General features: G+C 60.5%; 1 protein-coding gene and 2 non-coding genes across 4 annotated transcripts in view; 1 reads left to right on the forward strand and 2 right to left on the reverse strand.

Annotated features, from left to right (window-relative positions):
* PLXDC1 (plexin domain containing 1) overlaps positions 1–4,417 on the reverse strand; it is a 38,437-nt gene extending 34,020 nt beyond the window's left edge. Inside the window, exons 1-2 of one of the 2 annotated variants that reach the window (XR_012583568.1) lie at positions 4,253–4,417; positions 3,064–3,188 (exon numbers count right to left, since the gene is read on the reverse strand). Coding sequence is in view for 1 of the 2 variants with exons in the window: in XM_074557544.1 (XP_074413645.1) it covers positions 3,064–3,188; positions 4,253–4,307 (180 nt within the window). In the remaining variant the exon portion in view is untranslated. The remainder of the gene's footprint in view (positions 1–3,063; positions 3,189–4,252) is intronic. The other variant, XM_074557544.1, reaches the window with a different exon arrangement.
* Positions 4,418–4,616: 199 nt separating this feature from the next.
* TRNAC-GCA (transfer RNA cysteine (anticodon GCA)) lies at positions 4,617–4,688 on the reverse strand. The gene has a single exon. It is a non-coding gene; the product is annotated as a tRNA-Cys (tRNA).
* Positions 4,689–11,202: 6,514 nt separating this feature from the next.
* Positions 11,203–11,292, forward strand: TRNAI-UAU (transfer RNA isoleucine (anticodon UAU)). The gene is given in 2 exon segments: positions 11,203–11,240; positions 11,257–11,292. It is a non-coding gene; the product is annotated as a tRNA-Ile (tRNA).
* Positions 11,293–12,162: the final 870 nt, after the last annotated feature.

Genomic DNA, 12,162 nt, shown 5'->3' on the forward strand with positions numbered 1-12,162 from the left:
ATTCAGGATAAATCCAGCATAGGAAAGTAGGGATAAATCCAGGAAAAACCCTGAGATAAACCCAGGGAAAAACCTGGGATAAATCCAGGGAAAAACCTGGGATAAATCCAGGGAAAAAACAGGGATAAATCCAGGAAAAATCTGAGATAAATCCAGGGAAAATCCTGGGACATACCCAGGGAAAACCCAGGGAAAATCCTGGGATAAATCCAGGAAAAAGTCGAGATAAATTCAGAAAAAATCTGGGATAAATGTATGAAAAACGTGGGATAAATCCAGGGAAAAATTCAGGATAAATCCAGGAAAAATCCAGGATAAATACAGAAAAAAATCTGGGAAAAATCCCAGAAAAATCCAGGATAAACCCAGGAAAAACCCAGGGTAAATCCAGGAAAAAATCCAGGAAAGACCGAGGAAAAACCCAGGGAAAATCCGAGATAAATCCCAGATAAATCCGGGACAATGTATTTGTTTTAGTTTAGGGGAAATTTGGGAGAGAATTTTTGAAGGGTTTTTTTAGAAAGTAGGTTTAATTCTTTGGGGCTTTTTTAATTGGTTTGGGCAAAAAATATTTTTTGGAGAAAAGTGGAAAAAATTGTTTATTATATAATAAAAATTTGACAAATATTAAATAATAAAATAAATAATAAAATAAATAATAAAATAAATAATAAAATAAATAATAAAATAAATAATAAAATACCCCAAGTTTGATGTGATTTCATTATTTATTTTATTATTTAATATTGTTCAAATACTCCCAAACTTGGAGTATTTTGGGAGGAGAGAGGGGAAAATCCCCTCCAGGCCTTGCACAGGATGAGATGCACCTGTGACCTTGTCCGTGGCCCCAATCCAGGGGCAGATCCCAAAAATTCCCCAGGAAATTGCTGCTTTTCCCTCCTCAAGCACCATCACACCCTCCCTGCGGTTCCCCAGCATCCCCAAAACGTCACTGGTGGTTTTGGGGTATTTTTAAACATTTCCACCCTGGGATTTTTCGTGGTTGCTCTCCGTCCCTGAAGGATGAGCTGGAGCAGAGTGAAAGAAGCCACTTTGTCCCCTGAGTGCCACCAAAACCAGCGGGACATGTCATTGTCCTCCAAAAACCCCTCCCAACCCCCAATGAGAGCGCAGGGAACTCCCGCGGCCGCCACAAATAACCCGGAGCTAATTGAGGGCGGCTAATTAGGCTGGGAGAGCCGGGGGAGGTGTCCCACAAGGTGACACCGAACCGAGGACCCCCCTCGACACCAGGGGACAGCGAGCGGCTCTGTCCCCGCGTGTCACCGAAGCACCCGGGGATGGAGCGGGCAGGGCTGAGAGGGATGCCGGCGTTGTAATTAGCCACGCTGGGTGTAATTATCCTCTCTGGGGTGTAATTAACCCCTGTGGGATGTGGGATCCGGGATCCAGCCCCACATGGAGCTGGAGCCGGACTGGGGACAGATCTGGGGTCCGGGCGGGATTCAGGGCACAGATCCGTGCAGGGATCCGGGGTGATCTCGGGGCTGTAATTACCCATTCTGGGTCTAATTATCCTCTCTGGGGTGTAATTAACCCCTATGGGCTGTAGGATCCAGCCCCACAGCGGAACCGGAGCCGGACTGGGGACAGCTCTGGGGACGGGAGGGGATCGGCAGCAGGTCCAGGCCCGGATCGGGGCACAGATCCGGGCAGGGGTCCGGGGCGATCTCGGAGCTGTAATTACCCACTCTGGGTCTAATTATCCTCTCTGGGGTGTAATTATCCCCTGTGGGATGTGGGATCCAGCCCCACACGGAACCGGAGCCAGACTGGGGACAGCTCTGGGGTCCGGGGCACGGATCAGGACAGGGATTGGGGTACAGATCTGGGTGGGGGTCCGGGCGATCCTGAGGCTGTAATTATCCTATCTGGGGTGTAATTAACCCCTATGGGCTGTGGGATCCAGCTCCACACGGAACCGGAGCCGGACTGGGGACAGCTCTGGGATCCAGAGCGGGGTCCGGGGCACAGATGCGGGCAGGGATCCGGGCAGGGGTCCGGGGCGATCTCGGGGCTGTAATTACCCACTCTGGGTCTAATTATCCTCTCTGGGGTGTAATTAACCCCTGTGGGATGTGGGATCCAGCCCTACACAGAACTGGAGCCGGACTGGGGACAGCTCTGGGGTCCGGGGCACGGATCAGGACAGGGATTGGGGTACAGATCTGGGTGGGGGTCCGGGCGATCCTGAGGCTGTAATTATCCTATCTGGGGTGTAATTAACCCCTATGGGCTGTGGGATCCAGCTCCACACGGAACCGGAGCCGGACTGGGACAGCTCGGGGGACGAGAGCGGGGTCCGGGGCACAGATGCGGGCAGGGATCCGGGCAGGGGTCCGGGGCGATCTCGGGGCTGTAATTACCCACTCTGGGTCTAATTATCCTCTCTGGGGTGTAATTATCCCCTGTGGGATGTGGGATCCAGCCCTACACAGAACCGGAGCCGGACTGGGGACAGCTCTGGGATCCAGAGCGGGTCCGGGGCACAGATGCGGGCAGGGATCCGGGCAGGGATCCGGGGCGATCTCGGGACTGTAATTACCCACTCTGGGTCTAATTATCCTCTCTGGGGTGTAATTATCCCCTGTGGGATCCGGGATCCAGCCCCACACGGAACCGGAGCCGGACTGGGGACAGCTCTGGGGTCCAAAGCGGGTCCGGGGCACGGATCCGGGCAGGGGTCCGGGGCGATCCTAGTGTTGTAATTACCCACTCTGGGTCTAATTATCCTCTCTGGGGTGTAATTAACCCCTATGGGCTGTGGGATCCAGCCCCACACGGAACCGGAGCCGGACTGGGGACAGCTCTGGGGTCCGGGGCACGGATCAGGACAGGAATTGGGGTACAGATCTGGGTGGGGGTCCGGGCGATCCTGAGGCTGTAATTATCCTATCTGGGGTGTAATTAACCCCTATGGGCTGTGGGATCCAGCTCCACACGGAACCGGAGCCGGACTGGGGACAGCTCTGGGGTCCAGAGCGGGGTCCGGGGCACGGATGCGGGCGGGGGTCGTGGCGGGGGTCCGGGCACACTCACCACGATGCGGGTCTCGTTGGCGGGCAGGGTGTCGATGGCCAGGCTGCCGCCGCCCAGGTCCTGGCTGATGCGGGTCCCCTCGGCCGCGTCCCGAGCCCTCCGTCCCTCGCTGCCGGGGGGGCGTCCTGGGGACACCCGGGGAGGGCTCAGCCGTGTCCCCCAGCAAGGCTGGGACAGGAGTTTGAGGGGGCTGAGCTCGGTGAGCAGGGATGGAGAGGCGGGGAAGGGACAGGGACGGGTGACAGCGACAGCGCCCAGGTGGGGGGACAGCTGGGAACAGCACCCACAAATGGCAGCGGCAGCCACCCCAACTGAAGTGACACCAGTGCGACACCAGCGTGACACCAGTGTGGCCGTGCCCTCGGTGTCCCCAAGCATCCCAAGCTGGGACGGGATCCAGGTGTCCGGGCAGGTGCCAAGGAGCTCCAATCCGCCTCCCTCCGCCCCGCACGCATCCCCCGAGCCCCGCGGAGGCCGGAACGCGGCTGGGGAGTGGGGGGGGAGGATAAAAAAGGCATTTGGGACCAAATCTGCCGAGAATCAGGAGGTTCCTGGCAGCGCGGCGCGGGCGGGGGCGGTGGGGACGGCAGCTCGCCCACGGCGGGGACACAGCCGGGACGTCTGTCCCCAAACGGGGACACTGCACAGCCCCCCCCCCAGCCCGGGGGAGCGGGGTCCCACCGCCGCCCCATGGGAGTTAATTGCTAATTGCTGCTTAATGAGCTCCCGGGGCTGGGCTATGCTGCCAGGTCTCCGGGAGGGGAAACTGAGGCACGGGGGGGAGCAGGGCTGGGCTGGACGTAGGGATAAAGGGGGGGTTCTGTGCCTGGGGGGCACAGAGGGGACAGTGCGGGCAGGTGTGGGGTGTCCCACAGAGCAGAGACCCCCCCAAAAGCTCCCCAAAATCTCAGCCTCAACCGTGCCACGGTGGGGAGGGGGGAATCCTACATGGGGACCCCCCAGCAGCGAGAGCAGCCCCCCCGCTTTATCCCAGCGCTGCCCAGCACAGATTGGGGGGTCCGGGCACCCCAATTTGGCTGCGGAGATTTTGGGGACCCCCACCCTCGGGGGGGGGCGCACGGAGACACCCCTAAAGCTCAGCAGAGGGAGGGGGGGACACACACAGACCCCCGGACAGACCCCCCAGGGCATTGCGGGGACCCCCCAGCCCCCCCTGCACCCCCCGTACCTGCGGCCAGCGCCCCTCGGAGCAGGCAGAGCAGGAAGAAGCCCCCCCAGAGCATGGTGGGGGTCGGGGGGCTCAGCGCCCCGCCATGGGCCGGGACCCCCGCGAGCCGCGCACCGAGCGGAGCCGGAGCCGGAGCCGGGCGGGGCCGGGGGCGGGCCCGGGGGTGGGGATGGAACTGGGAAGGGCTGGGATGGGATGGGAAGGGAAAGGAAGGGATGGAGCCAGAGCCGGCAGCAGGACCCCCGTGCGCTCAGGGGCTTCGGGAATGTTCGTTCATCCCCGTCCCCTCGTTGTTGGGGTGTTTGGGGGGAAAATAAAAGGGTGAGAAAAAGAGTAGGGAATCTCGAAAAGGGTAAGGAAAATAAGGGGGCACCCGGATTTGAACCGGGGACCTCTTGATCTGCAGTCAAATGCTCTACCACTGAGCTATACCCCCGCTGCACAACTGCGCTTACCGCCGGGAATTGCACTGTCAGTAAGCCAAAACACCCCAAAAATATGGACACCCTTCAACTCCCGATACCCCTAACTACGGACACCCCCAATCCAAAACACCCCACAAACACGGACATCCCCCACCCATTGATACCCAGTCAAAGACACCCCTTAATCACGGACACCCCTAAATCACTGACACCCCACACCCACGGATAGCCCGAATCACAGACACCCCTTAATCCAAGCCACCTCTCAATCCAAGATACCCCCAACCACTGACACCCCCAATTCAAGACACCCCACAAACACTGGCATCCCTCACCCACAGATAACCCCCAGTCACGGACACCCCTTAATCCAAGACACCCCACACCCACGGACATCCCACAAACACGACACCCTTTAATCACTGACACCCCCAATCCAAGACACCCCACAAACATGGACACCCCCTGGCTATGGACACCCCCCCACACACACAAAAACACAACCGCAGACACCCCCAAACCACAGACACCCCTCAATCCAAGCACCCCACACCCACGGACATCCCTCAGGGACACCTCCACTCACGGCTGCTTTTTGGGGTTTGGGGGACCACTTGGGATGCCGAAGTGAAATTTGGGGATCCCCGGACTGTCCCAACTGCGGGCAGCGCTGGGGTGACCCCGCTTTGGGCTGAGGGGGGGGCTCTGGGCTGATCCCCCCCCCACTCAGGGACACCCCCACACTGACACCCCCACCCCATTGTCCCACACCCCGATGTCCCTCCCCGGCTCCCCCCGAGTACCCCTGGGTAGACACAGACCCCCAAACCCGCAAAACCCCAAAACCCCAAACCCCCAAAACCCCAAACCTCAAAACCCCAAAACCCCAAAACCCCAAACCTCAAAACCTCAAAACCCCAAAACCCCAAAACCCCAAACCTCAAAACCCCAAACCTCAAAACCCCAAAACCCCAAACCCCCAAAACCCCAAACCTCAAAACCTCAAAACCCCAAAACCCCAAAACCCCAAACCTCAAAACCCCAAACCCCAAAACCTCAAAACCCCAAACCCCCAAAACCCCAAACCCCAAACCTCAAAACCCCAAAACCCCCCAATACCAAACCCCAAACCCCCAAAATCCCTGGCATCTCCAGCCCCTCCAGGATTTTTGGAGGTGCAGGGACCCCCCCAAACCGCCAGACAGGTATTTTGGGGTGGCAGAGCCGCCGTCCGGGACCCCCGTGGTGGCGCTGGGGGGGGGGGGGGTTATCGCGACATGTCGCGCAGCGGGGGACGGATGGGGACAGTGATGGTGTCCCGGAGCGGGGTCAATATTTGCTCCCAAATCCGCTGGGCAAACACGGGGAGAGGATGGGGGGGGGATGGCGGATCCTGGCGGCCCCGCCGGTCCCGCAACACCGGGAGGAAAATTTGGGGTCACCCCATTGTGAATGTGTCACCCCCAGAGTGTCCTGAGTCACGGCTGGGGAAACTGAGGCACGGAGAGAGCGGGAATGGCCCGGGAAGGGTGAACGTAGGGGAGGGGGTCTCCAAATTGTCACCTCGGGGTGTTGGGGGACACAGGACACCCCAAAATGCCACCCTGAACTGTGGGGGCACATAGGACACTCCAAACTGTGCCCAAAATAGTCATTCCAAGCTGTGGGGCACACAGGACACCCCAAATTCATCATTCTGAGGTGTGGGAGCACACAGGACACCCCAAATTCATCATTCTGAGGTGTGGGAGCACACAGGACACCCCAAACTGCAACCCCGAGCTATTGGGGCACACAAGGCACCCCAAACTGTCCCCAGAATCATCTTTCCATGGTGTGGGGTCACACAGGGCACCCCAAATTGCCCCTAAAATCATTCCAAACTATGGGGGCACACAGGACACCCCAAACTGCCCCCAAAATAATTCCAAGCTATGGGAGCACACAGAGAACCCCAAACTGCGCCCAAAATCATCATTCCGACCTATGGGGACACACAGGCCACCCCAAAATGCCACCCCGAGCTATGGGGGCACACAGGACACCCCAAAACTGCACCCAAAATCATTCCAAGCTATGGGGACACACAGGACACCCCAAACTGCCCCCAAAATCATTCCAAGCTATGGGGACACACAGAGAACCCCAAACCACAAATGAAATCATCATCCTGAGTTATGGGGGCACACAGGACACCCCAAACTGCCCCCAAAATCATTCCAAACCATGGGGACACACAGAGAACCCCAAACTGCACCCAAAATCATCATTTCCATGGTGTGGGGTCACACAGGGTGCCCCAAATTGCATCCAAAATCACCATTCCGGCTATGGGGGCACACGGAGAACTCCAAACTGCACCCCAAAATCACCACTGCAAGCCGTGGGGGCACGCAGGACGCCCCAAAATGCCACCCCGAGCTATGGGGGCACACAGGCCACCCCAAAATGCCACCCCGAGCTATGGGGGCACACAGGACACCCCAAACTGCACCCAAAATCATTCCAAGCTATGGGAGCACACAGGGTACCCCAAACTGTCCCTAAAATCATCATTACCACCTATGGGAACACACAGAGAACCCCAAACTTCCCCCAAAATCGTTCCAAACTATGGGGACACACAGAGAACCCCAAACTGCACCCAAAATCATCATTTCCATGGTGTGGGGTCACACAGGGCGCCCCAAATTGCACCCAAAATCACCACCCCGGGCTATGGGGGCACACGGAGAACTCCAAACTGCACCCCAAAATCACCACTGCAAGCCGTGGGGGCACGCAGGACACCCCCAAATTGCACCCAAAATCATCACCCCGAGGTCTGGGGGCACAAAGGACACCCAAAATCACCACCCTGAGCTATGGGGGCACACAGGACACCCCAAAGTGCACCCGGATGGACCCGAAGTGTATTGCAGAGCTGTGGGGGGGGGGGGGGCGCTGGCGCTGAGCCCCCCGCGCGTTTGGGGACGCGGAGGTGGCACCGTCTGGGGGACGCGGGGGTGGCACCGTCTGGGGGACGCGCTCGGGGGGACCCCGCGGGCTGCGATAAGGGCAGGGCGATAAGGGCCGGGCTCGCAGCCCATTCGCGGCCGCGTTAGCGAAGGTGCCAATCCCGTCACCCCCGTGGGGAGGGGGCGACACGGGGGACACCCAAACACGGGGCTGGTGCCAGCCCTGTGCCCACCTCCGTGCCCGTTTTGGGGGTCGCAGCCTTTGCACCCCAATTTTCCCTCTCGTTCCCACTGTAAAGGGGAAAGAAAAAGGGAATTGTGAGGTTGGGGGGCACAGGGTACCCCAAAGTGCTCCCAAAATCTCTCTGAGCGATGGGGACACCACAAACTGCACCCCCTGAGTTATGGGGACAAACAGGGAACCCCAAAGTGCACCCAAAATCATCATTCCAAGGTGTGGGAGCGCACAGGGCACCCCAAATCAGCACCTCGAGCCTTGGGGGCACACAGGGCACCCCAAACTGTCCCCAAAATCGTCATTCTGAGGTGTGGGGGCACACACGGCACCCCAAATTACACCCAAATCCATGTCCATCATCACCCCGAGGTGTGGGGGACAAAGGACACCCCAAACTGTCCCCAAAATCATCATTCCGAGGTGTGGGGGCAGACAGGGAACCACAAACTGCCCCCAAAATCATTATTCTGAGCTATAGGGCCACACAGGGAGCCCCAAATTACACCAAAAATCACCACCCCGAGCTGTGGGGGCACACGGGACACCCCAAACTGCACCCCAAATTGCCACCCGAGCTATGGGGGCACACAGGGCACCCCAAACTGTGCCCAAAATCATCATTCCGAGGTGTGGGGACAGACAGGGAACCACAAACTGCCCCCAAAATCATTATTCTGAGCTATAGGGGCAGACAGGGAACCTCAAATTACACCCAAAATCACCACTCCGAGGTGTGGGGGCACAAGGGACACCCCAAACTGCACCCCAAATCTCCCCCCGAGCTATGGGGGGCACACAGGCCACCCCAAATTTCCCCTCCCCCGAGCTGCGGGGGCACATAGGACCCCCCAAATGGCCCCCAAAATCACCATTGTGGGGTGGGGGAGCACACGGGACCCCCCAAATGGCCCCCAAAATCACCATTGTGGGGTGGGGGAGCACACGGGATACCCCAAACACACAGGGCGCCCCAAATTGCATCCAAAATCACCACCCCGGGCTATGGGGACACACAGAGAACCCCAAACTGTGCCCAAAATCATCATTCCGACCTATGGGGACACACAGGCCACCCCAAAATGCCACCCCGAGCTATGGGGGCACACAAGACACCCAAAACTGCACCCAAAATCATTCCAAGCTATGGGAGCACATAGAGAACCCCAAAAATCATCATTCCATGGTGTGGGGTCACACAGGGCGCCCCAAATTGCCCCCAAAATCACCACCCCAGCCATGGGGGCACCCAGGGCACCCCAGGCTGTGCCCGGGGCTGGCGCCGGGAGCCAGACTGGCCCCGGGGGGGGCTGTTTGCAGTGGGGCCGGTGCCCCCCCCGAGGGGAAGGCTGGCAATTATGGAAATCCCTTAAGCCCTGATTGCCTCCTCCCACCCCATTAGCCGGGCAAACACTTTTAGCAGCGGGGTGCCAGCTCGCCCGTGGCTACAAAAACCCCGCGGGCCGGCCGGGCTGGCACTGCCACCGCCAGCACGCCATGGTGACACCGCCCGCCGTCCTCTGCCTCGTCGCCTGGCTCATGCCACCCGCCGCCGGGCACCTCTGGGCATGGATGTTCTCCCTGCCCCAAAACCCGCCCGATGCCGCCGCGCTGGGCAGGAACCCCGGCACGGAGATGGAGGAGGTGAGGAATGGGGGGACACACACGGGTGAGGGGTCCTGGGGACAGCAGGGGACAGCCAGGGTGGGCACAGAGCGCGGTTTGTAGCCAGGGTGGCAGCAGGGTGGGCACGGGAGTGGGTAGGGGCAGAATTTACAGCCAGGGTGAGCTCAGGGTGGGCTCAGGGTGGGCTCAGCGTTACGAGGGTGGTTTGGAGCCAGGGTGGGCTCAGAATTTGCAGCAGGGTGGGCACAGAGCTGGGTTTGTAACCAGGGTGGCAGCAGGATGGGCACGGGGGTGGGTGAGGGCAGAATTTACAGCCAGAGTGGGCTCAGGGTGGGCTCAGCGTTACGAGGGTGGTTTGGAGCCAGGGTGGGCTCAGAATTTGCAGCAGGGTGGGCACAGAGCTGGGTTTGTAGCCAGGGTGGCAGCAGGGTGGGCACGGGAGTGGGTGAGGGCAGAATTTACAGCCAGGGTGGGCTCAGAGTGAGCTCAGGGTGGTTCGGAGCCAGAATTGGCAGCAGAGTGGGCACAGAGCGGGGTTTGTAGCCAGGGTGGGCTCAGGGTGGGCTTAGGATGGGCTCAGAGTGGGCACAGAGCGGGGTTTGCAGCCAGGATGGGAGCAAGGGGGAAACGGGGGTGGGTGAGGGCAGAATTTACAGCCAGGGTGAGCTCAGGGTGGGATCAGGGGTACGAGGGTGGGTTGGAGCCAGAATTTGCAGCCAGGGTGGGCACAGAGCAGGGTTTGTAGCCAGGGTGGGAGCAGGGATGGAAGAGAACCAGGGTGGGCTCAGGGTGGGCTTAGGATGGGCGCGGGCTGGGCACAGAGCTGGGTTTGCAGCCAGGATGGGAACTGAGGTGGGTGAGGGCAGAATTTACAGCCAGGGTGGGCTCAGGGTGGTTCGGAGCCAGGATTTGCAGCAGGATGAGCACCGAGCGGGCACAGGGCGGGTGCAGAAGTCACAGGGGACGGGTTTGCAGCGGGTGTCACCACAGGGTTCTGCCGGGGACGGGGACACGGGGGCTGATTCCAACCGGGAATGGACAGGGGGGCTCTGTTTGAAGCCGGGAGTGGACATGGGGGTCCATCTCCATCCAGGGGGGCACACGGGGAGGTCCGTTTGAAACCAGGAGTGGACACGGGGTGTCCATGTTCAGTCAGGGGTGGAAACGGGGTGTCCATCTCCATCCGGGGGTGTCCATCTCCATCCCGGGGTTACACTGGGGGGGTCCATCTCCATCCGGGGGTTACACTGGGGTGTCCATCTCCATCCGGGGGTGTCCATCTCCATCCCGGGGTCACACTGGGGTGTCCATCGCCATCCCGGGGTTACACTGGGGGGGTCCATCTCCATCCGGGGTCACACGAGGGGTGTCCATCTCCATCCCGGGGCCACACGAGGGGTGTCCATCTCCATCCGGGGGTGTCCATCTCCATATCGGAATCACACGGCGGGTGTCCATCTCCATCCCGGGGTCACACGGGGTGTCCATCTCCATCCCGGGGTCACACTGGGGGTGTCCATCTCCATCCCGGGGTCACACTGGGGTGTCCATCTCCATCCGGGGGTCACACGAGGGGTGTCCATCTCCATCCGGGGGTGTCCATCTCCATCCCGGGGTCACACTGGGGTGTCCATCTCCATCCCGGGGTCCCCCTGGGGTGCGGCGCGGGACCGCCAGGGGGCGCGGTGGCTGCGGGCGGCGCGGGGCGCTCCAGTGGCGCAATCGGTCAGCGCGCGGTACTTATAGGGCGGTACACGAGCGATGCCGAGGTTGTGAGTTCGAGCCTCACCTGGAGCAGGACTTTTGTAGGGGCTTCGCGGCTTGTATTGCCCCCCCCTGCCCGGCCGCTGGGTTTTCTTTTCCCGAGATAAAAATCCTAAAAGCGCTGCGGGTGGAGCCCCCCAGCCTGACAGAGCGCTCGCCCCCCCAAAATCACCCCACACCTTGGACAGATCGGGTTTTGCGCCATTCCCAGCCTGTCTCGGGGTCAGGGAGTGAATGGGGTGGGGGATTCGGTGTGCCCCCCCACGATGTACCATGTCCCCTCTCCTCCGCAGGTGACCCCGTGCAGCCCCGCCACCCCCTGTGCCCAGGGGCATTTCTGTGACGAGCACTTCGGGCTGTGCCTGCCCACGCGGCCCGAGGGCCACTACTGCCGCCACGACCCCCACTGCGCCCCCGGGCTCGTCTGCATGTTCGGCAAGTGCCAGCAGCCCGCGGCCCCCGGGCAGGACGGTGAGTGGGGGGCTGGCATGGGGGGGACACGCTCTGAGAGCCTGGGGGGACGCGGAGCTGGAGTGATGCTAAACCAGGGGGTGCTGCGGGTCCCCTAATGCCACTTTCTGTGCCACCAGGAGCGCGGTGCCAGCGGGACGAGGAGTGCGGGCCCGGCGGCTGCTGTGCCCGCCAGCACGGGGAGCGGGTGTGCCAACGGCGCCTGGCACTGGCCCAGAGCTGCCACGTCCCCCCCGGGGGTCTCGCCTTCAGCATCAACCAGGTGTGCCCATGCCAGGCTGGGCTGGTGTGCCGACCCTCGGTGCCCTCCAGAGAGTGAGTACGGGGCGTGCAGGGCCGGGCGGGGGGCATGGGGGTGACAGGGCTGGGGTGTCACCGATGTCCGAGGTGTCACCGATGTCCGAGGTGTCACCGATGTCGCCGATGTGTGCT

The sequence above is a fragment of the Zonotrichia albicollis genome, chromosome 23 (assembly GCF_047830755.1).
Source record: "Zonotrichia albicollis isolate bZonAlb1 chromosome 23, bZonAlb1.hap1, whole genome shotgun sequence".
NCBI classification, from domain to species: domain Eukaryota; kingdom Metazoa; phylum Chordata; class Aves; order Passeriformes; family Passerellidae; genus Zonotrichia; species Zonotrichia albicollis.